General features: G+C 60.0%; 1 protein-coding gene across 2 annotated transcripts in view; it reads left to right on the top strand.

Moving 5' to 3' along the window:
• Positions 1-4,178, top strand: part of HSF2BP (heat shock transcription factor 2 binding protein) — a 62,974-nt gene extending 58,796 nt beyond the window's left edge. The window contains exon 7 of one of the 2 annotated variants that reach the window (XM_029938843.1): positions 3,474-4,178. In XM_029938843.1, the coding sequence (XP_029794703.1) occupies positions 3,474-3,795 (322 nt within the window). In that variant the 3' untranslated portion in view covers positions 3,796-4,178. The remainder of the gene's footprint in view (positions 1-3,473) is intronic. The other variant, XM_029938844.1, reaches the window with a different exon arrangement.
• Positions 4,179-25,053: the final 20,875 nt, after the last annotated feature.

Below are 25,053 nucleotides of genomic sequence, written 5' to 3'. Positions count from 1 at the left end.
TTTAAACCTTTAAGGTTTTAATTTAAATCCCAGTATTTAACATTCAGTGATACACTGGTGTGAGGTGTACAGTATAGTGATTCAGCACCTCTGCACAACGCCTGGTGTGCATCGTGACAGGGGTCCTTTTGGGTCCCTGTCACCTGTCCCACCCCTCCTCCTGCGCCCTCCCCTCTGGTGGCATCTGTGTGTTCTCTGTAGTCGGTTTCGTCATTTGTCTTCCTCTCTTTTTTCCCCTTGGTTTTCTTTCTTAAATTCCACTCACGAGTAAAAATCATTTGGCATCTGTCTTTCTCTGACTTCTTTCACATAGAGTTATCCTCTCTGGCTCCATCCGTGTCACTGCAAATTGCAAGATTTCCTTCGTTTTTATGGCTGAGTAATATTTCAGAGTGTGTGTGTGTGTGTGTGTACATTTTCCTTATCCATTCGTCAGTTGAGGGACACGGGTTGTTTCCACATTCAGCTCTTATAGATAATGCTCCTGTAAGCGTTCCGGTGCACGTGTCCACTTGGATCAGTGTTCTCGTATTCTTGTATTCCTTGGGTAAATACTAGGAGTGCAGTTGCGTGATCATAGGATCGTTCTGTTTTTAACGTTCTCTTCTGTGGGGACCTGCACGTCTTGTGGACGGCCGAGGCATGCCTATGTGTGAGTTCCCTTTGACTATTAAACCCGTCAGCTGCTCTGCGGGAGGGGCAGCCTTTTTCTGTGGTCTGTCCTGCCCTCAGTCTATAGGGGCTGACCTCAGATTACACCAGGAAGCTCCCCAGAAGTTGTGGACTAACAATTGTTTGTTTGACCTTTGGCATTGAGCACAGTGGAGGAAAATCTTTTCTGAGAATTTTCCACCATAGGTTGGTTTTTAAGCAGCTTTAAAGCCTTCACTCACCCTCCTGGGTGGTCCTCATTTAGAGAACAATGAAGATCTTTTCTAGAGAATTCTTTGACATCAACTAAGTACTTAAAGAGTTCTTACAGATAAGGTTTTAAGAACCTGAGCTCACATACTAAAAATTGCAAGCAGCATGGGAAACATCATTTGTAAATAACACATAACATAGACTTGCAGAAGATTTCAGGTAATATGAGTATATATATATATATGAACAGTATAAAGTATGTTTAATTTGTTTCAAGAAATAAAAGAAGGGATTAATGTATGAGTAAAGAGTGAGACATTATAGAAATGACCAGGCAGATCTGAAAAAGGACCGAATACTGTTTCTGGAGATCAACAGTATGATGAGTGCAATTATAAATTTATTAGGCAGTTTAACAGCAGATTATACATAGTTGAAGCGATAATTAAATTGATACAGAGAGATCTGAAGAAATCACTGAGAATGGAGCACAGAGAGAGGTGGGACATAGGAGCTGATGGGGGGGGGGGGCGCCATTTCACACATGACTAACCAGAGTCCTGGGAAGGGAGGAGAGGGAGTGACACAGAAGCAGCGTTGGAAGGGGCTCGCCAAACTGTGACTTCATCTGAGAGGTCTCCCCCTCGTAGCAGGGTGAGCGAGAGCACCCGTCGGACCCGCTGTGATGAGAGCCACGGAGTATTAGAGGGGGCCAGGCGGGCCTCTCCGTGCCGCAGAGTCTCGGGTTGAAAGAGCCCAGTGAGGGGACCTGCCCCCCTTCTCCAGGGGAAGGCTTGCCGGGGACAGTCCGCCAAGACCCCTGCACGGCCCGCGGTCTGGGCCGCCTCCCGCTTTTAGGGCCGGGGAATGTTCTGGATAACCAGAGGCTGCCTCCAGGCATGCTTAGTCACGGAAGCTGAGGCTTTTAGGGCAAGGGGACTAACGGGGGGCTCGGCACCCCCTCTGCATTCCGTGCTGCTGAGCTGGGAGGCTTCACCGGCCCCGAGACGGATGGCCGGTGTCACAGGCAGGGCGCCCGCGGCCTGCAGCCCCGGCACGCTTATTGCAGGTGCTCACTGAGCTCCGAGCCCTGTCCCAGGAACCGGGAGCTCAGGGGTGAACAAGACTGAGTGCTTCTAGAACTCTGATGGAAGGGCTCCTCTTGCCACCGGAAGTGCCCGGCACACCCCCAGGCTGTTTCTGCCCCCCACATCGACCATCTGGTGGACCTCCAGGCTGAAGAGCCCTTTCCTGGAGCAGTGCCCACCCCCACCCCCAGCCCCCGACCCTCCCTTGCAAACTGTTGATGGAGAGACCCAAGTGATTCTGTTTGGTTTTGCTTCATTTAGTAGATTTTGGTTGTTTTCAAGAGAAGTTAAAAATAAAATTATATTCTACGGTCAAACCTTTTGTAGTTGCCTTGAAGTTCGTGGGTTTTATCAAGCTCTCTCTTTAGAGCCGACTCCAGACAGGTCGAAGCCTGCTTGCGCCCCCTTCCCCATGCACGCGTGTCAAGATCACTGCTGCACTCCCTAGGCGTGTTGCCTTTTTGTGTTGGTTTCGTCTTTCATCAGCTTTTTGAGGGAAGCTAGGGTAAGGTGTTGGACTCTCTGGAACTGTGCCCGGCGCCCAGAGTGCTGCAGCCGGCCGAGGAGCGTTCATGGAAGGGTGACAAGGGTGACAGTGCGCGGCCAGGAGCGGACGTCACCCATGAGAGAATGTGCTCGCAGTTTTCGTGTCTTAGTGCTGAATATGCCCGACTGCTCCTTCCACATGAGGCTCCTCGGGCAGCGTCACACCCCGTGAGTCTGACCTGTCCTCGTGCCCACGGCTCAGTGACTGTCCCCCGGTTAGAGAATGAGACAGTCAGCTGTGATTGATTTTCGAAGGTGGATTGTGGTTTTATTCTAATGGGATTCTTTTGACCTAATTTTTCGTCTCCCACAAAGAGGTACTTTTAGAGAAATGTTTTGTGGTGTAACAAACACGTTATGTGTAAGGGCTGGTGGGTGCTGTTAATAACTGGAAATAGTGTCATTGTAGGGGCAGAACAATCGTCCCCTGAGGAAACAGGGCCGCCACCGGCTGAAGAGATTCATAAAGAACATGACAGATGCTCTAAAATGCTCACTTGTCATTTGGAACAAATAATGTACAAGGCGCCTTTGCATCCTACTTCTTAGATTTTCACTGAGGACCCTCTGGTGGCTTTAGAGATATCTGTACCTTGCGGGTTAATGCCCAAGGCACCTATTTCTCCAACCTAAGGGAAAAGAACCACAAGTAGCAAAGGAAAACCAAGGAAATCCTTCCTTCCTTGGCTGATAAGCTGCTGCTGTGATGTGTGGCTTATTTTGAAGTCACGTTGGGTGTTACCTGTTTTCAGAGTCTTTCCAAGGTCAGACGTGAGTCTAACGGACTGACTGTCCGCAGCCCCCGGAGCTCTTGTGAGCTAAGCTTTTCCATCAGGCAGGGACGCTCCGCGCGGGCGTGCAGTTACTAGGTGGTCGGGTCGGGTACTCAGAGAGACCGAGGGCCCTTGAGGGGTAGCTGTCGCCTCGGGGCCCACAGGGGGTCCCTCTAACCAGAAGCGCTCCCTCTCTCCCCAGACCCCGACGCAGAGGTGTGTCTTCATGCGCTGCGGCTCGTCCAGTCTGTGGTCCTGGAGCCGGAAGTCTTCTCCAAGGCCGCCTCCGAGTTCCAGAGCTCCCTGCCCCTGCAGCGCATCCTGGCCATGGCCAAGAGCCGCAACCCCCGCCTGCAGGCCGCGGCCCAGGAGCTCCTGGAGGACCTCCGCACCCTGGAGCGCCATGCGTAGGGGCGGGCGTGTGCCCCTCCCCCTCCCCCGGGCCCCCGCTTTGTATTCCAGAACCATCGCCGTGTGCCGTGTGCCCTGGACGGGAGAGCGGGAGTGACTCGAGGGGAGCCTGAACGCACGTGTACCCGCACACCCTCCTCCTGGAAGCTGAGGCTCCTGTGGGTGACGGGGGACCTTGCCAGGGGCAGCCTGTGGAGCAGCCCATCCTTCCGGAAAGGCCCATGTCCTGTGCCTAGAAGAGGGCCGCCTCAGGAGACTCTCTGAGACCTGTGGCCCCGTACAAAGCGGGGTGAGCTGCCCCACTGGCCGCGTCTTGCTGAGCTACACGGTCAGAAGACGACCCACCCTCCCTCCAGTGGTTACAGCTAATACCCGGAGGCGCACGTTTGCCTGTAGGCCTTTTGATGAACCTGCTATTTCAGGTGACATTGGACATTTTAGTTCTATTTTTTTGTGCTGTTTTATTTTTGAATAAAGAAAGAGTCATTGACGTGCACACACTGCTGTTCATGAAATATGATCTCGGCGCTAGGGAGTTGTGTGTTACGGTGCACAAGCGCATCCACCTGGTTGGTAGGAAACACTCTCCTTATGACGTGTGGGCTGTTGGGCTGTAAACTCAGACGTCTAGTTTTGCACAAGAGATACCATGAAGAGGGCCTCATGGACGAGAGCCCGTCCTTTAAGATGTGCGCGGCTGTGTGCCGGAGCGCCCTCTGCGCCAGGGTCCTGAGAAGCTGCGCCTCGGCCCCTGGCAGAGAGCAGGGGACCCCGCTGCCTGGCACAGACGCCCTGCGACCCTGCGTGTGGGAGGCAGCGCCGTCTGCAGCACCCGGGCCGGCCCCCTGGGGAGTGCGTCCTTCCTTGTGTGGTTCCCGCAGTGTTGCTGCGGCCCGGCCCCGGCATCCTCTGAGCGTGACAGCGTGGCGGCCTCGCGCACGTGGATAAGCTGTCTCTGCCGTGCGGGTTTAGAATAACTTCGTTTCCTCCTAAGCGGATTTTAGAGGCAGTGTGCAGTTTATGGCCGCGGCTGGAGCCTCACGAGCCGACAGATTGCGGAACACGACGCGCTCCCGCAGCCAGAGAGATGTCAGAGGCGATTTGAGATTCGCGGAGGCAGAAATGGGTCCTTCTGTGCACGGGGCTCTGCAGGTCTGATTATTGGCAAGTAAGATAGAGGCTGTTGTGTGTTTGTACTTCTTCTGGCACGGTACTTTCTTTTGGTTATTTGGGTGTTAAGGTAACGGGACATGAACTAGTGTAATTAGTTTGTGTTGCCTCCGGAGCTGCAGGGTCTCCCCTGCTGAAGCCGCGCCGCGGTGCATCGGGGGCGCCGGGCGGCCGGCGCGCATGCCTGGGGCCTTCAGCTGTCAGTCGGCGGGCGTGACTAAGAAGGATGCTTCTCCCCTCACGGAAACTCCCTCCGGGAGAAACGTGACAAATGCATGTTTTGAATGTGTGTCACAGGAAAAGTATTTGAAGCCAGGTTTAAGGGATGGCTAGCCTTTCAGGTTTTTCTGTTCTTCCCGTGAAGGTCAAGGGGAGCACACGAGTTCTAACGAAATCTCAGTTTAAAAGTATGTATGAGAGCACGCACCCGGGGGCCCAGGGGGGTAGGCATCTGACCCTTGATCTCTGCTCAGGTCTTGATCTCAGGTTCAAGCCCCACGTTGGGCTCTGTGCTGGGTGTGAAACCTACTTAAAAAAAAAAGCATGTACTTGGTGGTGTTTGAAGTCCCTTGTGAATTTAAAACCAGAAACAAAAGCAGTAAAATGGCGCCTGTAGTTTTAAATTTAGCTTTTAAAGAGTCCCTCTCCTGTTAAGTTGAGGAACTCTTCGTTTTCCCCGGGTGCTGTCAGTTTTGCCGTAGAAGCGTGGAGCCTGCCAGGCTCGCAGCCCGCCCCCCCCCCCCCCAGGGTGCTCAGAGCAGCCCTCGTGCCCACGGGCCTGGGAGGCCCCGGGTGTTGTGTAACCATCACCCCTGTCTATTTCCAGAACTTTCTATGACACCACACTGAGATTCTGTCCCCCAGAAGCAAGGTCTCCTCATTCCCTGACTGCCCTCCTCCCGGCCCCTGGCAGCCTCTGCTCAACTGCAGACCGTGAACTTGACTGTGCCCTCCCGTAAGTTCAGTTCTAAAGTAGCTGCGCGTCCGGGTCCAGCGTCGTGTGTTCAGGGTTCCACCGTGCTGTGTCATGTGTCCAAATTTCATTCCCTTTTGTGGCGAAATAATACTCCATCGTATCCACATACAGGCACGCCTTGGAGACAATGCAGGTGCGGCTCCCGGTGCCGCGCGGCAAGTGGGTGTGGCAGTAAAGTGGGCCTAATGTTTTGATTTCCCAGCGTGCCTAACGGCTGTGTTTTCACTGCGCTGTAGTCTGTCGTGTGTCCAGTCGCACCGTGTCTCCAAACCACAGTGTGCGTCCCTTAATTAAAAAATACTCTGTTCCGAAGAAACGCTAACCGTCTTCAGGCTCCACCTCTGACTCGACCCTCCTGCCGTCTCCACCGCGGCTGCGGGGGCCTCCTCCCCGGACGTCTTGAACCCTTCAAAGTCCTGCATGAGGGCTGGAGCCCACTTCTTCCAAACTCGCTCACGTGGATGGTTTCACCTCTTCCCACGAATCTCAGTGTTCTTAACGGCATCTAGAGTGGTGAATTCTTTCCAGGAGGTTTTGAGTTGATTTTACCCAGATCCATCAGAGGGACCACTGTCCATGGCTGCCGCACCTTACGTAGGGTGTTTGTTCAGGAGTAAGACGAGAAGGTTGGAAGGACTCCTTGACCCGCCGGCTGCAGAGCGGACGTGTCGGCGGACCTGAGAGCAGCGTCTGCCCCATCATCCGTCCCCGCCCGAGCGCGGTCAGCGAGCGGCCGTGACTTGGAGGGAGGGGCTCTATCCGAGCGGTGGGCCTCGGCGGTGGGCTCCGTGCTGTAAACAGATGCGCAGTCATCCAGGCTTCGTCCCCTTTACGGAGCGCAGCAGAGTAGAGCCAGTTAGCACGATGGCTGAGGGCCCTGGGGTTTTCAAAGCGGTCCGCAAGCAGTGGCTCCAGATGACCTTCGCGGCCATGTCAGCCCCGGACAGAAGCCTGGGTTTGAGCTTTGAACCAGGCACAGACTCCTCTCCGGCCATGGAAGTCCTAGATGACACCCCTTTCCAAGAGAAGACTGCTCCTTGTACACTGAAAATCTGGTTTAGCGTAGGCCCCTCGTGAACTCTCCTACCCGATCTTCCGGAGAACTCGCGGCAGCTTCCGCGTCGGCGCGCGCTGCCTCTCCACACGCTGGTCTGTCATGGAGACGGGCCTTGCTTAAGCTCCTGGGCCCACGCCTGCAGGCTTCAGACCTCGTTCCGCAGCTCCCCCGCCTCTCCCAGCCCTCCCGGGTCGGGAGCTGGGGTCTTGTTCTGGACGCGGCTGGTTTGAGGGGATGTTGTGGCCGCTCTGACCTTCTATCCAGACCACCAAAACTTTCTCCATGTCAGCAGTCAGGCTGTTGCATTTTCTTATCCTTTGTGTGCTCACTGCAGTAACACTTTTAAAAACATCCTTCAAGAACTTTTTCTTTGCATCTGCCATTTGGCTGTTGGCTGCACGAGGCCAAGCTTTTGGCCTGTCAGCTTTCGGCACTGTGCCTTCCTTGCTAAGCTTCGTCATTTCTGGCTTCTGAGTCCTCGTGAGAGACGTGACTCTTCCTTCATGTGGACACTGAGAGGCTTGTAGGGCTGCTGATTGGCCTGGCGTCAGTGCTGTAGTGTCTCAGGGAACAGGGAGGCCTGAGGGGAGAGTTGTGACCAGTGGAGTTGGCTGTCTCCTGTGGCGCGGTTCAGGGCACCCAAAAACACGTCCGACGGTAATCACAGATCACCGTGACAAATGTAGGAATAAAAACAATAGTTTGGAATATTGTGAGAATTACCAAAACATGACGCGGGGTTAGTTAATGAGCAAATGCTGTTGGAAAAATGGTGCTGCCAGACTTGACTGAGGCCACAAACCTTCCATCTGTCAAACAAACAAACAAACAAACAAAAACGTATCTGTGAAGCACAGGAAAGCAGAGTGCAGTGACGCGGCGTCACCGGTACCATGTTCTGCTGGTCCGTCTGTTGAGGGACATGAGGGTGGCTTCCCGCTTGTGGCCGTTTGAGTGATGCCGCAGCAGATACTGGCGCACGGGTCCCTGAGTGTCTGCTCTCCAGTCTCTGGGGCGCGTCGTACGGTGGTCCTCGCCTGACGGTAGCAGGAGCTGCCGGACTGCCCTGCGCGGCTGTGCACTCCCACATCCTGCCGGCGCCCGGCCTGAGGGCTCCAGGTCCTCGTGGCCTTGCCCTGCGCGGCTGTGCACTTCCACACCCCAGGTCCACACTGGTTACTTTGTTGTTTGTTCTTATTGTAGCCATTGTTATGGGTGTGAAGTGGTATCTCATTGTGCTTTCGATTTGTGTTTCCCTGGCAACCTATGATGTTGACCATCTTTTCATGTATGTGTCGCCATTTGTGTATCTTCTTTGGAGAAATACCTATTTAAGTCTTCTGTTTTTGAATTCGATTGTCTGCTTATTGTTGTTGAGTTCCAGGGGCTCTTTATATATTCTGGATACCAATCCCTTACCAGATACATGATTAGCAAATATATTCTGTGAGTTGTCTTTTCACTCCGTTGGTAGTGTCCCTTGATGTACAAGAGTTTTAGATTTTTTATCAATTCTAACTTAATCTGTTTTTCCTTCTGTTGCTTGTGTTTTTATCATATCCAAGACATCATTACCAGATTCGTGGTCATGAAGATTTTCCTCTCAGAGTTTTATTGCTTTATCTCTGCAGTCCATGTCTTTGATCCATTTTGAATTAATTTTTGTATATGGTATGAGGTAGGGGTCCAACTTCATTTTTCTGCCTGTAGATTTCCAGTTTTCCCAAACATTTGTTGAATTTTGTGATCGTCTTTGGAAATATTATTGCTAGTATGATTTTCTGAACACAAATTGTCATATATGTTATACTCGTATTTTAGAAATCTGTTTTTTCATGGGTCACTTTTACTGTAAGGATTTTGAGTTGTTCCTGGTGGAGCTTCCTCGGCCGGCACTTTCCCACCAGGAATGCGTGTTTGGTATTCTTAGAACATACCTAACCCAGAATGACTCAAAAAAAAGAAAGATTCTCGGTCATATAGTTTATTGCCTTTTTTTAAAAGCTTTATCTATTTTGAGCGGCCTGAGTGGGGGAGGACAGAGGGAGGGAGGGGCCCCAAGTAGTATGGGCGCAGACCCCACACGGCACTGGTCTCACACACCACGAGATCATGACCTGGTCTGAGACCAAGAGACAGACACTTAACCGACGGAGCCACCCGGGTGCCCCTAGTTCACTGTGTTTTTAAATTGAAGGCCTATTTGTAGCTCAGCGTTTCAGACTAAATGGTTTTCTTCAGTCAGTTACTCTGGAACATCTGAGAGGCGAGTCGGGGCAGCGGGAGGAGTAGGTGCAGGGGCCCACGGGCAGCTGTTCGGGTGAGTTTGAGCAGCGAGGCCGTGGGTACGGGCGTGGGACAGCACACTTCGTGGTTCGCCTTGTGTGACGGCAGGTTGTCGGAGAGCCAGGGGCCGGGCCGATATTTGATCTTCTGTTTTCAGGACCGGTAGGTGGCCACACTGACTTGCGCCGAGGGGGCTGGCCCGCACTACCTCCGTAAGCCTCAGGAGTCCAGACACCAAGCCTGGGGGACACGCGCTTCCCCAGGGCGAAGCCTCGGGGTTCCCGGCCGTGCCTCCCACACCCAGACCAGAGGCCCTGTGTGCAGGTTCTCCCTGGGCCCAGTCCCTGACCTCCTGCACGCACAAGCGTCACACGGAGCACTGGTGAGGCAGAGGTGACGGGTCCCTGTGGGGTGGGGGAGAGCCCGCTCGGTGCCAGCCCGGCCTGCAGTCCACCTGCACCCTCAGCCCCTCAGCTGTCCCGGGTCCGCTGTCTCCTGGACCTTAGGTCAGAGGTGCCTAGTGATTGTGGGCTCCTGGAGCACTTAGCCCGTCCTGTAAGCTTCTCTCCACAGACCTAGTGGAAGCACATGTGTGCCATCTCCCGGACAATTTCTGGGGACCCTTTGGTGGCTGAAAAGGAGCCCATTGTCCTGGGTGTGAGAATCATGTGGCCTGGTACAGGGCCAGGCCTGTAACAAAGCACTCAGGCACGACACAGCACCGCGATTTCCGGAAACCGTAAGGCCTCCCGTGAGCACGCTGGCCCTGTGGCTGGTGGTGTCAGTCAGGGCTTGTGTCTGCTGCACGGCCGCTGTCTGCAGGCAGGGGACAGGCCCAGGACAGTTGAGCCACTTGCTGTGATTTGAACCTTCAGTAGCCCCTCGTCTGTGGTCACTTGTTCTCCAGACTGGGGTCAGGCCCTGCTCTTGGGCCTTCCCGGCCTGCAGCCCCTCTGGCGCCCTCTGGCCAGCGCGCCCTGGATGCCGCCGGCCGCCCGCGAAGGGTGGGGGGAGGCAGGGGGGCAGCGGCGGATGTCCCCCGCTTACCCCTCCGCCCGCCCACTGAGTGGCGTTCAGACAGCACGTGTGGATCTGTGGCAGGCCCCGTGGCCGCCTGACCGCGTGATACCATGGGGACAGCGTGCAGGGAGAGACGTGGATGAAGCGTCGATATTAAGATGTGTTCTTCTGAGAGATTCTGTTCAGTATCTGCAGTTCCATTTATGAAATTAATACTCCCTTCTGCCTCGGGGAGCTGACTGTTCCCGGGGTCACTGCACCCTGTTGTACCTTTGCCTGGGAAAGCGGAGTGTTTGTCCGTGTCCCTCTGTTCGAGATCCCTCGGAGCTGAGGCGCGCGGGCCGGCAGCAGACCCCTGCCTGCTCTGGGCCCGCAGGCCAGCTCCCGGAGGCCAGGCCTGGGCTGGGGTAGGGCTGGCCAGCAGGCCTGGGCCGGGGGGGAGGGCAGGGGGGCGAGGCAACCCCGGACAGAGGGCTGGCGCTGCTGCCTCTCCTCCCCGCCTTCATCCAGACGCCCAAGGAGGGGAAGTAGGGGCATCTGGAGCTTGGAAGGTACCACGTAGGGCGGAGTGGGGCAGGGCCCGCCTGCTGGCACAGAGCTCGCAAAATGCACATTTTTCTGGGGCTAGAAACCCACCTCTTAATCCCCCAAGCTGCTGTCTGAGGCGCACCGTTCTCCTGGCGCTCTCCCGGCACGCTGGCTGCCTCTGTGTGGGGGCTTGGCGCGCCCAGCTCTCCTGAGTGAGTCCGTTTCCCCGCCTGCCCCCAGCCAGGGGGCTCCTTAGAGCCACAGCGGAGCCCCGGGGCGCGCTTCCTCCAGCTGGGGGAGCAGGGAAACTGAAGCCTCCAGGGGTGGGTTTCTTCCTACCAGTGGAAGGGAAGCACACGAAGGAATAAAGCTCCAGAAGCAGCAGCATCGGGGGGATTGTCCTCCAGGGCCTGGCCTCGGCCACCCTAAGCAAAGAGGGTAGAGGGGACAGCTGGGCCCCTGAGCGCCCTGCCTCGCCTTACCTGAGTCCTGGCCGAGGACCGGTCCCCAGTGGTTGTGGTTCTCCGTGTGACGTTGTGTCCCAGCTTGTCCTGCTCGGAGTTCAGGACATCCGCAGCACGGGTTTCCAGGGCACACGTGGCCCGCGGCTGGCAGGAGAGGCGTCTGCTCCTGGCCCGCTCACTTTGTGACCGCTGTCGGATGGGGCCTGGGCTTTGGGTGCTCGAGGGGCAGCCGTGGGTGCAGGGCCCGCACTGAGCCGGGCCACTCACGTGCCGGGTTTCTGGGGACGAGCATCTGTTCACTCTGGCTGTAGACCAGGTGTCCTTGTGGTCAGGCACTCGGCCAGAGGAGATGGCGGCAGGTGACTTCTCAGCCCTGCCAGACAGACCTAAAACTTCTTCCTCATCCAAGGCCTCGCGTTTGCCCTGGAAACCAGCAGCAGAATGCCTGGGCTCCTGGGCCGCAGGCCGGCCTGGGGCAGAGCCCCCGCTCTGGCACCACCTCTGCTGCCCACGGCCATATGACCTTCCTCAGTCTTGTTTTCTCTGCTGTGCTGGAAAAATCCCGTTCCCAGAAATGCCAGCCGGAGAGCCCTATCTTCAGGCCAGAGGCCCAGGCTTTAAGAGTAAGAGTCCCTGCCTTAGGGGCCCAGATGCCCACCGACCAGCTTCCGCCCTCCGCACCCGTGCAGACCGGGCACTGCCCTGCACCCTGCTGACCTCACCAGCATGAGAGACTCAGAGCAAGGAACAAAACGGCCTGTGCCCCAGGGCTCCTGACGCTGTCATCTGGTGGGAAACCCTGACTGAGCTCCGGGCACGTGAAAAGCCTTCCTGTCGGTCCCGTGGTCAGTCACATGGATTCTGGGCCAGGGCCCGTGGTCCACGCCGATGTTAATCCTCGGGCCTGGAGACAGCAGTGGCAGCTGCCGAGGGGGCACCCCGCACTTTGGGCAGCCGGCTGGCTTCGCTCTTCCCGCTGATGGCCCCTCCTGCCCCACTCGGCGCACGCTTCCCGGTCCTGCTGGGACATTTCGCTCTGGGCTGCGCTTTGCCCTGCTCGGGAGAGCCGCCTTCAGCACAGAGGGAAGCTCTGACCCTGTGCTGGGAGGGGGGGCGGGGGGGCGCAGAGGCAGCTCCCAGAGTTTCCTCTCCAGACAGTGCTGGGCAGAGGGACATCTGTGCCTCGGGGTTCCCCAGGGGTAAAGGGTGTGCACAAGAAGATCAAACAAACCGAACTTCAACTTATTTCTGTTCTTTGCAAGTCTGCATGTGATTTCTTTCCGGGGCGGGGATCAGATCGTCTGTCACAGTGGTCTGTGGACCGGAGGAACCAGCAGGCACGTCTTGGGCCTCCCAGGCCTGCTGGCGGTGGCCCGGCCGCCACCCCATGGCTCACGGCGGGCAGCCCTCCCTTCTGAGGCGGGAACCAGAAAGCTCCTGCCACACTGCTGCGTGCCCGAAGCCCCACCTGGAGAAAGCCCGGGAGTGATGGGTTGAAGAGGAGGTGTGTCCCCACAGCGACAGGCCTCCAATGGGCCCTTGTCCCTCCATGATCTGCTGGCGGTTCACTCTTAGAACAGGGGTAGGGCCACGGAGAAAACCCAGCTGTGGGTTCCATTGCAGGTCAGCTTTTACTTTTGACTTTGGATGGTGCCGCGTGGTTTTGGCCCTGGTATTCACTGTCTCCTGACTGCATTTAGTTTGGGCTCCTGCTAAAATCTGCATTTCCTTAGCAAGCTTGAATGCACAAGAAGTGGGAGGCAGGGCTCCGGCCAGGGACCCGAATGTTCTTGCAGACGGTGTCCAGCAGAGGCGAGGAGGCTGCCGGAGAAGCCTGTCCTGGTGCAGGTCCCCAGGAGGCTGGGTGGGGCGGCCTGGCCCACGGCCCGCCCCGCTGGCCACACCGCCAGCCCAGCCCTCAATGGCTCCTGGCGGTGTGGACGTGTCTGAGACCGCCCAGCTGCCTTCCACCTCTCTGCTGTCTCGACGTCTGCCTTCAGTGTTCCTAAAGGTGTCAGCGAGGTGGGAGGCCGGGAGGGACTCCGCAGGGCTTCTAGCCCTGCCCCCGGGAACTCTCAGCCCGGGGTTCTTTCCACGGGACCCGAGCAGCAGTCTGTGGTGGGGCCAGGGTGAGGCCTGGACCCCTGGCTCATCTTCACTCTGGGCACCACGGACTGTGGGTGTAGCCCGCAGCGCCCGCCCCAGCTGCATCCTGTCCCTCACCCTGACCCCAGGCTCTTTGGACAGGGCACTGGGATGCGGACACCCAGCGGGCCAGCACCCCCCCTCCTCGGGCAGGGCACGGCGCCCTACTTCCAGCGCAGGGAGGGTGATGCTGGTGTGTGTTCCCCCCAGCTCCTCCCACAGGCGATGGGCCAGTGGCTACTGTGACTGCACACTGGTGTCCCCCCGAATTCACGTGCTGAAGCCCTAACCCCCAGTGTGACGGTATTGGGTGGAGATCTTTGGGAAGGAGTCAGTCACGGGGGTGGGAGCCTCACGGTGGGGTTGGTGCTTCTGTACGAAAGGACGTGAGAGGTGACCTCTTTCTCCCCCACGTGAGCACACGGCAAGGAGCGGGTTGTGGACAGAGAACGGGGTTCTCACCAGACACCCCGCCTTGCCCAGGGTTAGGTTTTGAGGGAGACTGGGCCGTCGGGGGGCAGGTCCTGCCACAACAGGGCGACTTGGGGCTTGGAGGGGCGCAGACTCACCGGAGCTGGGCCCTGCCGGGCAGAGCGTGGTCTTGGGTGAGGAGCGGATGCCGGGCAGAGGGCAGGACACGGCCCCCAGGCGTCGCTGGGCGGGAGCGGGCCGCTGGGGTCCCCGAAGTCGTGGCAGGCTGGCCAGGCCCCCGGGGCCTCGAGGCTTATGTGGCCCGTCCCCCCGTGTCTGGACCCAGCAGGCTTCGCGTCCGGTAATGCGGCTGAGCTCTAGGGAAGCGAGAGGAAGGCCTGGAGGGAGGAGGGCCCTGAGGGCAGTGGGGGAAGCAGGACGCGTAGGCTGGTCTCGGCCCGGGTCCGAGTTTCCGTCCGGCCTCTGAGAGTGTCCTACTGTGTTTTGTGACCTGGGCAGCAGCTGTGCCGGTGAGGCTTAATCTGGGGGATGATTCCTGGGGTGTCACGCTGTGTGGGAACACCCCGTCACCCAGGGCAGTGTTGTTTCTGGGAGGCCCGGGCCCGAAAAGGGAGGTCACGCTCCCCAGGGTCGCGCCTGCCGGAGACCACCTCCCCTGGCCCGCTCTTCTCCTGTGGCAGCCTGGGGGCCGCACACCCCGATGGGGCTGGCGTGGCAGGAGTGACAGGGACAGGCCCACGAGGCCGTTCTTTCTTGGCACAAGTCTCTCTGGCACCAACACTGTTCCTGCTGCTGCAGCCCGGCGGGAAGGGGACGCTGGCGTCAGGCCTCCAGGCCTTTGGGGGCAGAGGGCAGGGAGGGCCGGCACGAGGGTCAGTGCTCTGGCAGGAGAGGGATGCCGTCAGAGCAAGGACGCCCAGGGCCTGCCTGCTCCCGGGCCGCGGAATGCTCTTGACCCTGAGCTCTGTCCTTCCTGGACATTGCTCCCCCTCCCCCCACTTCCTAGAAAGTCAGTTACTAGAATTTTCCTCAGGCTCCCTCCCTTCTTGGGAAACCGCTGGGAGGGCTGAGTGTGTGTCCGCGGAGACATCTGCTTCGTCCTGGCCCCCGGGGCTTGCACGTGGGGTCACAGGCCTTTTCCGAGCTGGCAGCGAAGGGCCACTGCAGCCTCTCGGGGCCCGTGTCCTGACCCTGCTCGTGCTCCCTGACTGGGCTCCGCCCGGCCCTGCCCACCAGGGAAGGGCCTTGAGCTGGAGGAGGCTGAGGGAGGCCACCCCCAGACCTGCGGAGTCTCAGTGGTGGCCTGGGACAGCCCTGGGGGGTGCAGGGTGCCTGGAGAGCTGAGCCCCGAGCAGGAGGAGGGCCCTGCTCCCAGGAGGCTCTGCGGCTGGCTGGAGCACACGGCGTGCATGTTAACTGGAGTCCCACGGGGAGGAGCAGCTCCTGCTTGGCGGATCTCCTTCGGGCACCTTCTCTCCGAGTGTTGCCTGCCTCTTCACCCCTTCCTCCTGATGGCTCAGCCATCCATCCAGCACTGGTCCCTGGGCGGCTAGCACCAGTCCTGGTTGCCACCCAGGTCACCCAGACCCTTGGCCCGGCCACCCCTCATTCCCGCTCTGGCCAGCAGGGGCCCGCTCGGACCTCCCGTCCCACTTGCTCCGACCTGCCCCACTTCCTTCTTAGAGCACGTCCCTCCGTGGCCGGCGTTGGCATCACGCCCCTCGCAAATCCTTGCCCACTCGCCTACTGCCATACTCACTGGCAAAGCCAGACCCTGCGGGACGGAAGGGTTCGCTGGCTCTGTGCTGTGCCTGGGCACCTGGCCCCTCGGAGCACTGGGGGCGGCGTTTGGCTGATGAGCGGTTGCTGCAGTCCAGCCCTGAGCCATGAATGTGCCACCACCAGGGCCAAAGCAGACCCCTTGGTTCCCTCCTCAGTATCCCTCAACTTACCAAGCTCTGGCCTCTGCACCCAGTTCATTCTCCACCCGGCAGCCAGCTGGGTCTTTTAAATAAGCCCGAGCACGCCGCTGCCTCGCTCAGACCTCCGTGACGCCCCGCGGCCCTTGCAGCCAGAGTGCTGAGCCCGGCTGTCCCGCCCTGGCTCCAGGCTCCGCAGGCGCCTGTGCCAGCCGGCACAGCTTGTGCTGCTGATTTGGTTTTTGCCTTCTCTCCATGAGAAGGGGGCCCGGAGGTCTGCCAGACCGAGCCCCAGGCCTGGCACACCTGGGCGCAGGAAGTATCAGGTGAGCGAGCCCTGCCAGGGGGCCATGCCGTCTGGTGACAATGCCGTCAGTCCTCTCCTGGCTCGCCTCCCTGGACCCGTCCATGCTGTGCCATGGCAGGGACATGGTTGGTTGTGGAGGGGGCAGGACTGAGCGGCAGGTCCGAGTGGCCGGGCCTGAGCTTTCCTCTGCTATGGACTCGCCAGGCCGTGCACATCAGCCGCCCAAGTGGTTTGCACCCACTGTGTGCCTTCTAGAAGAGGCTGGTGCGGCATCCCCTGGGGACAGCCGGCCCCGGGCTCCCTCCTCTCGGGCGCTGACGGCGCGGCTGGTGCCGGGCTGTGCCAGGTGCTGCAGAGACCCAGGGTCCCCTCCCACGCCGGGCAGGTTTTCTGATATTTGAGAAGTGCCACCATCCCCTCCTCTCCAGCCCCCAGGAGTGACAGCGATGACTTCCTGAGAAGACACAGAGGAAGAATATTCTTGAAGGGAACTTGAAAGCAGTAGTTGCTCACAGGTGGGGAGGCTGTCCCCAAGGGCTGACGGGAGAGGTTCTGGGGGCCTTGCGGTTGTCTGGGTGTCTGGCCCCTTGGGCTGGCTCAGGCCACGCTCTTGTCCGTGTGCCATTGGGTGAGGCTCAAGGCCTCTGTCACCCTCCCTTCTCCTTTGAGGATTGCTGCCCAGACCCCACCTGACGCCTTCTCGGGGGGCCCCCTGTAGAGCATGCCGGGGGGGGGATGGCGGCCAGGGTGGCAAGGCAGCTCCCTGGCTTTGCTAGGAGATGAGATGGACATGTCCCCAAGAGCTCCGTGCCCGCATGGCACATCCAGTGCTCTGCCCCTCCCCCCCCCCCGGGACTGGTGGGGTTCACCCCAGTGGGGGGTGAGGCCACTGGGAGGCCGACTTCATGGGGAGGACAAGGCAGGCGGGAACAGGCACCCCGCCGGAGGCCCGCGTGCTCCGTGGCCACACGTTTCCTGCGCTGGGAGGGCTGCTTCAGCCCTGTAGGGACGGTGGCCACGCCGCATCCCTGCCGTCCACGCCGAGGGCTGGGAGGGGGGACCAGTGAGAGCGGGGCACGGTGGCAGCCCTGTGGCCCCGCAGGCACTCCCCGGTCCCCTGCTCCGGGGCGGCCTGTGTGTGGGCGGGGAGGCCCATCCGGGCATCCAGGCCGCAGCCAAGGGGCAGAGCCCTGCTTGCTGTGCTCCCCACGCTGCGCCTCCTGCAGCCTGACAGGTGGGTCACCGTGAGCCTCGGGTCGCGGCCGCCTGGCTCTGTCGCAGGACTTCTCACCTCGATACTCAGGTTCCTTGTCTCGCCGCTTCGAAGAACAACGGGGCGGACCCGCAACGGGCAGCAGGCAGGAAGGGGGGTGGGAAAGCTCCTTCGCAGAGGGCGGACATCGGAAGGTGAAGCCGGCGACCAAAGGCCAGGGTCGTTGTTTGGTGAGGTCCCGGGTCTCACGCCGGCCGGCCCGCCCTGCCCGGCTCGTTGCTTGTGCTCCCGTGGGGCATAGGTTTTATGGTCCGCTTAGTTTTAGGCAGGTTTTGTCAGATTCCTGAGGGGAGCCGAAGGGGAGTAGGAGGTGTCTGTCACAGTTTTACGAGGAACCGTAGGCCGAGGGCCTTCGCTGTGGTGGAAGCTCCTGCATTGTCCCAAAGTCTGTTTCCCGCCCGGGGGCCTCAGGTCCTGGCCTCTCCCTCTCCGATCAGAGCTCCACGCCACGTGTTTCGAAAGCATCTCGGGACCCGTGTGTGAGCAGTCAGTGTGTGCTTACACGCGTGTACGAGTGCAAGTGCAGGAGTGCGTGTGGGGCCCCCTTGCACGGCCCGCTCGGGGAACCAGGCGGGCCTAGGCCTGTTGCGGACGGAGGACACAGAGCGGCCAGGTCTCCTCCGTGGATGGCGGTCCCCCTACCCTGCCCGAGGTCACCCACAGCAGCCCCGGCCCGGGGCGGCCCCTGCCTCGTGGGACGCGCTTCCCTCCCTCCCGGGGACAGCGGTCCGTGCGTCTGAGGGTCTGGCGGGGAAAAGACCACCGGGGTGCTCTCTAGCGGGTCACCCACATGTGGGAACGCGAGCCAGCTCTGGGGATGTGCGGTGGCCTTGGAGCTGGGGGTTTCCAGGGGCTCCCCCTCCCCAGTGAAACACGCCTTCTTGGCAGCAGGGGCCCTGGTAGCCCCCAGCTGTGAGTGGTGACCTTGGAGCTGGGAGCCAGGCGGGCGTGATGGGGAGGAGGCAGCCGTCAGCAAGCAGCTGGGGAGAGCGGAGGACCCCCCCCCCAGCCCCGCCCCGCCCCGCTGCTGGCGCCAGGACGCCTGCCCAGGGAGGCGTCGCAGGGAGAGCCTGCCTGTGTCCGCGCCCGGAGCCCCACAGCAGGCAGGCACCCACCTCGGCCAGGCCAGGCCCACCCCCGTCTGGGCGTGTGCCAGCTCTCGCGCCGCCTCCGCTCTGCCTGCCGGGACGAGGTCCGCAGGCCAGGAGGCCCGAGGAGCAGCTGATCGTCTCCGCACTGGAGCCCGAGGTGTGGGCCGGGCTGGCCCCTCCGGAGGCCTGTCTCCTAGGCGCATGGACGCCGTCCCCTCCCCGGGTCCTCACTCGGTCGTCCCTCGGCTGTGTCTGTGTCCTTGTTTCCTCTTCTCATGGGGACACTGGTCACGTTGGATCAGGACCACCCTAGTGACCTCTCTCTACCTTAATCACCTCTCCCCATCTCCACACACAGCCACAGCCTGAGGTGCTGGGGACCAGAGGTCCAGCATAGGAATTTGGGGGCCACGACTAAGTGCATGTCACTGACGTCCCGGGAGCCCAGTGCCAGACCCCGCTTGGCTGTTGGGCACGTGTTCCTGTCCCAGCCCGGGTTCCCAGCTGGGGAGACTGAGGCCCAGGGAGGGGTGCGGGCAGAGGCTGACAGCCTGGCAGAGGACAGAGCGTGGGTGTGGTCTCGGCACAGCCTGAAGGACAGGTGCCGTGAACGTGGCAGGGACAGAGGGGCCGCAGAAGGGGCTGGCCTACCTGGGCCACGGGTCCCTCCTGGCTTGCTGGCGCCCCCTGGCAGCGTGTTCTCTGAGGCCAGGGACCCTGCAGCCACGTGTTGGCCAAGAGTGGGCAGCCTGAGTGTCACGTGGCCACAGCCTCCCGGCCAGGCGAAGCTGGCTGTCTGCATGCTGGTCCTTGGCTTTTGGCACCTTCTCTCCATGCTCCAGGTTCATCCAGACGGGACCGGCTGTGGGCTGCTGCTGGCAGCAGTTTCCAGAGAAACCTTCCCCGCAGTCACGTGTGTGGTTTCGAGCGTGTCGGACTTGGCACCGGCCGTGCTGTGCTCGGTCTGCTTTATCTTTGTCGCTGGCACAGTTCCCTGTGCGAGCCGAGGCCGCAGCACCGAACTGACCTGTCTGCTTGACTCGGCTCTCTCCGCTGCCCCGGGTGCTGGCTCCGGCCGCGCCTGGGGCTGGGCTTTCGGGCTGTGCACTTGCTCCCAGAGCCAAGATGACGGCCACGTGCCTGTGAGGATGGGGGGGGGGGGGGGGGGGGGCGGGGGCGGAGGCGCCCCACCTCCAGGCGGCTCCCACCTCTCCGGCCAGTCCAGGGTCTGTGGCCTCGAGGGCCCCTCGCCTGGTCAGCCCTGCCCCGGCCCCAGCCCTCACTCCTGGGCTTCGGTGCACTCGGGCCCCCGACTCCTGGGTGTCCCTGCCCCGCTGGGGCCACTGAGGGAGCCCTGGCCGTTTGTTTGATTTGCTTATTTTGGGGTGTCCCTCTAGCCCCCTCCTGCTTTGTGAGATGCCCCAAAGAGGACTCCTCTCCTGGCCCTGGCTGTCACCAGGCGGCAGGGCCCCTCGAAGCTTGTGGTCCATGCTGAAGCCGGCGGCAAAGCTGGGGCCCCTCCTCCTGGTGGCGGCCTGGCCAGGAACCACCTCTCCCCCGGAGCGAGAGGCCACCACATTTGCAGTGCTGCCCTTCCGCTCTCCAGGCTGGCAGAGAAAATGGAGGGGGCGTCTTTACAGACCCTGCGCAGGGGTGTCCTGAGCCCTCCTCACGGCTCCCCACAGGCTTCTTGGGAAGAAGGCCCAGTAGTCTCTGCACTCCCCGCCGGTTCTGGGAACATGGGAAATGGGGCCGCTCTCCCTGCTTCCTGAGGAAGCGTCTCCAGGAAACACGCCAGGCCCCAGGGAGCCCTGATCCGATACTGGAAGTGGCCCCGGGGGAGCCCGGCTGTGCCCTTGCAGAGCAGGGAGCAGGCCGTGAGGCCTGACCGTGGTCCTGGGGCCACGGGGAGGGCAGCTTCCGTCAGTGCTCCAGGCCCAGAGGAGCCCCTGGAGCCCAGGGCCAGGCTTCCGGCAACTGGCCGAGGGAGGGGGCTCCGGCCAGGGCTTGGGGCCATGCCAGAGCTGTGGGCAGCAGCACACCTCCGGCCGGGGCTGTCCCCCGGAGAGCTGCCCAGGCCTCCCAGAGAATGCCGGCCCCCCTCTGTTTGCTGGTTCAGAAGGAAGGGTCACATTCAGGCTCTGGCCCTGTGTACCCCCGGCAGATAGATCCACCCTCTCTCAGGAAGAGGTGGGGTCAGAACCGGGTTCTTGGCCTGGCCTCTCCCCTGGCCAGGACCCTTGTCCCGAGAGACCCAGCAGGCCCTCGGGCATCTGTGAGATGAGGCCAGGCGGCATTTGAGGGGGCTCTGGGGCCCCAGGGGAGCAAGGGGCGGGGGCCCCGAGGCCTCCTTCCCAGGGTGGTGCTGTGTCTGGGCCCTGGCGGCCCTGAGCGGGCACCCAGTGGGGCTGGCGGTCGGGGGAGGGTGGCTCTAAGAATTTACCCTGCGACGGGCCCTTGCTGTGTGTGGCACCTGTTGTCCCCCAGTGGATGCTGTCATTTGACCACTGGGGGACCCCGGGAGGGGAGGTCAGGGGGCGTCTGAGCTGGGGTTTCCACCTGCCTCAGGCCTACACAGGAGAGAGCCAGGACCGGATGAAGGCGGGAGTCTGGGGACACAGTGCAGGCTACACAGGAAGGGGCACAGGGTGAGGGGAGCCCCAGGAGCACAGTGGCTCTGGTGCTCTGGAGCACCCCTGCCCCTGCCCTTGGTAGGAGCGGCAGCGCCTCAGGTCGCTGGACCATGACCTGGGGCCTCTGCCGCTCTACTGGGCAGCGCGGAACCCTGCTTGCTAGAGGAGCCTCCACTGCCTCGGCCGTTCTCCCTCCCCACCCCTCCCCGGTCCTTTCACAGCTCAGCCCCGGCAAGCGCCGGGGCAGAGCGGGCCCAGCCGAAGGCACTGGTGCTGGGTGATGACGGGACGGCACCATCCAGAGGACCGCAGGAGCACAGCAAGTGCAAAGGCCCAGGGGCGGGAGAGAGCCCGGTGCATCGGGACAGCCCCAAGAGGCCAGCAGGGCCGGGGAGCTCGGGGCCAAGTACAGCATGCAGATCTCACTGGGATGAAGACCAGAGCTCACCACTGACCCCACCTGTCAGCGAGCAGGTGGTCGGTGATGGGGAAGGGCATGGCTTCCCCCAGGCCCACGACAGGCAGTCGTGACCAGGAATGTGATGAGTGGCAGGCTAAGGTGGCTGTCCTCGGACTGGGAGACTGGTCCTGGCCCCGAGGCTCCCCGGAACGGAGGGCGTGGGTGGGGCCACCTGCTGGGGGGGTGGTTATAGATGGACTGGGGCAGCTGCTGCCACAGAGCCAGCGGGACTGCTCCCAGGGCAGCCCTGGTCGGCGCCCCCACGGCCCCGGCTCTCCCCCTGGGGACAAGAAGCCAGGCCAGGCTCGGCCTTTTAAGGGCATTTCTGGGCCAGCACCTCCATTACCAGCCTTTGTAGCAGCTGAAATGTGATCTCGCCGGAGCCCGGCTCTCAGTACGGCAGGAAGCTCTTCCTGGCCGGGCAGTCGGCCAGCACTGCCTGTCCGGACCGGCGCCCCACGTGCCACCTCCACTGCAGGGGGAGAGGGGGAGGTGCACAGACACCCCCGCCTCCACCGCAGCTGCTCAGCTGGCCTAGCGGGGTGGCCTGCAGAGAAGCCTGAGTTTCCGGCCGGGTGGGGGCGTCTCTCTGGAGCCCTGCTGGGTGTGGGGGGGAGCCAGTCACCCCGTGTGCAGCCCTTGGCCCCTTCCCTTGCCTGCATCTGGGCTACTTTCAAAACCAACGGCGCTCACCCCTGCGGAAGGCAGGAGGGAGAGTGTGGGGGTCCCCAAGCTGGGACCACCCAGGGTCCCCTGGCAGGTTTGTGTGAGTGGGGGCTGGACAGGAAGAGGTGAGGGGAGGTTTCAGGGAGCCTGGGAATGCAGCCCTTCCACTTTCTGAGGTTCCCCTGGGGGTCCCTCAGCCAGGCCCCACCGGGTCAGGGCAGAAGGGGCCACGCCTGGCCTCTGGCACGCTGGGTCACCAGAGGTCGCCAGGCAGGCAGGTGTGTCCCGGGAGGCGTCCCTTGGACACCTGGTGCCCCTGGCAGTGCTGGCCGCGCAGGCTCCCGTGTCCCCCGGCTCAGCCCCTGCGCACCGCGGCCCCCGCGCCACGGGTTACAGTGTCCTCACGGGTCTGCTCCCGCGGCGTGGCGGCTCCCTGAAGGCGAGCCTGGCCTCCGTTCTCTCGGCCCGGCCTTGGAGGCTCCTGGCCACGGCCGTGCCCGCCCTGGGGTCTGCCTTGTCCAGACAGCAGGCCGGTGAAGAGCCGACAGCCCAGGAGTCTTCGCCCTGCATTTCAGAGCCAGGAGAGCAGAGGCCAGAGACAGCGACCCTCCCAAAGACTTCCTCGAGCCACAGCAGGCTTGCGCTTCGGTGTCCACACGGCCTGCACAGGGTGGGGGGCGGTGTCCACGCAGCCTGCAGGGGGTGGTGGTGGGGAAGTGGGGAGGGCGGTGTCCACACAACCCACACGGGGTGGGGGGGCAGTGGCCACCGGCTGCGTCTCGGGGGCACGGGAGCCAGCAGCACCTGGAGGTGTGGCCGCAGGATGCGCAGTTCGGGGGCTGCTGGCCCAAGCACAGCGGATGAGCCCCGCCGCTGGACCCTGGCTAGCGCCACTGTGCATGTCCATTTAATGATGTATTTGTTCTGCTCTGTTTTGTTTTATTGTTGCGAGTACAAGTGTTTCGGCCCGATAAAGGGCATCTGTGAAGAACGCACAGCTGATCCTCACCTGATGGCGCAGTGTGCCTTTCCGCCTCGGAGTTCGCTAGAGCGGTTGTGATCGAGGGTCACAGACCCGGGGGCTTAAACAACAGAGATTTATTCTCTTGTGGCCTGGACGCTGGAGCTTCAAAATCCAGGTGTCTGCGGGGCTTGGTTTCTTCTGCGACTGTGAAGGAGAACCCACCGAGGTCTCCCCTCCAGCGCCTGGTGTTTGCGGGCAACCTCCAGTGCCCCCCGGCTGGTGGGTGCGTCGCCAGGACCCCTGCCTTCACCTGCACTCGCCTTCTCCCTGTGTGCACGTCTGTGTCCACATCCCCCTTTACAAGGACACAGTCGTGACGGACATAGGGCCTCTTCCTCCAGGATGGCCTCGTCCTAATGGATTACACCTGTAATGCCCCAAGTCCCAGATAAGGCCCCATTCTGAGTTCCTGTGGGTTAGGACGGCAGCATAATAGGAACTTTTAGGGGGATGCAGTTCAGCCCATAAGACCAGGATAGGCAAGCACGTCTGTTCTCAGCCCTGTGATTCAGCAGCTTTCTGGACAGCCTACCCGTGCAGTAGGCAGGAGAAAGGAAAAACACAGCATCCAGGTTAGAAAGGAAGTAGTAAGCTGTCCTGCACAGATGACAGGATTAACTGTGTAGGAAATCTTAGGAATATGTACAGGAAACTTCGAGAACTAGTAAATGTAGCAAGGTTAAGACATGATTGTGCAGATACAGGAGTCTGTTTACAAGCAACAAACAGAATCCAAAATTTAAGGGAAAAAAACCAAAAATATGAAAGATTTAGGGATTGATCTTACCAGAAACACGCTAATTCTGACTGTTAATTATAAAATATTGCTGAAGGACAAATTGTGGAAGGGAATTAAAGAAATGGAGAGAAATGTCCATGGGTTGGGATATGCAGTTTGGTTAAAATGTCACTTCTCCCCAGACGGATCTGCTCCTTCAGAGAAAACCCCCAACCCAAATCCCACCAGACTCTTCTGTCGAAGCCGACAAGCTGATTGTCAAGTTCATGTGCAAGTGTAAATGGGGTAAGGAAGAATGAATTTGGAAGACACGTGTTACCTGAATTCAAAACTTACATCAAACTGTCACAATCAAGACAGTGTGGTGTTGGCGTTAGCGAAGAGCCACGGACACATGAATGGGAGAGAATAGTCCAGAAATAGACGGACAGTTTTCAGCAAAGGTACCGAGGCCATTCAGGGGGGAAGGGAGGGCCTTTTTGTTTTTTCTTTTTTTAACATGCTGGGTGTCCCTAGGCACCCAGATAGAACTTTGATCCTTACCCGTCACCATATCCTGCACATTAACTTAATGTCGTAGACCGAGAGACCTAACCTAAAACTAAAATTTCTAGACGAGAATGGAGGAGAAAATATTTGTAACCTTGAGTTAGGAGAAGATTTCTTAGCTGTGACACCAAAAGCGTGAGCCATATAAGAAAATGGGTAGATTGGACTGGACCAAAATGAAGGGCTTTGGCTTTTCCAAAGGCACTAGAGAGAAGGGAAGGCCTCGCAACGCACATGCCTGGTGGAGGATGTGCATCCAGAACATACAAGGGCCTCCCGAAGCCCACGGCGGGGAAGCAGACCGCCCAGTTTAAAACAAAACCGACAAACCATGTGAACGGACACTTCACCAAAGACACACCGATGGAAAATAAGCAAGTAAGTTCACGTGATGAGTCATCAGGGAAACGCGAATCAAGACCCGGCGAGATACCGCCGTGCACTGATTAGAACCTCTGAAATTTTTAAAGACTGATCATGCCAAGGGTTGACGAGGTTGGGAATGAACTGGAATCCCACTTCCTTGCCGCTGAGAGAAGGAGCTGATGCCCACTTTAGGAAAACAGTCTGGAAGGTTCTTTAACATTTAAACATGTGCCAAGCACAGGATCCGACCGTTGTGCTCCTGGAGA

The sequence above is a fragment of the Suricata suricatta genome, chromosome 5 (genome assembly GCF_006229205.1).
Source record: "Suricata suricatta isolate VVHF042 chromosome 5, meerkat_22Aug2017_6uvM2_HiC, whole genome shotgun sequence".
Classification (NCBI taxonomy): Eukaryota; Metazoa; Chordata; class Mammalia; order Carnivora; family Herpestidae; genus Suricata; species Suricata suricatta.
The sequence above is the reverse complement of the archived record's forward strand: the minus strand, read 5'-3'. Positions and strand labels throughout refer to the sequence as shown.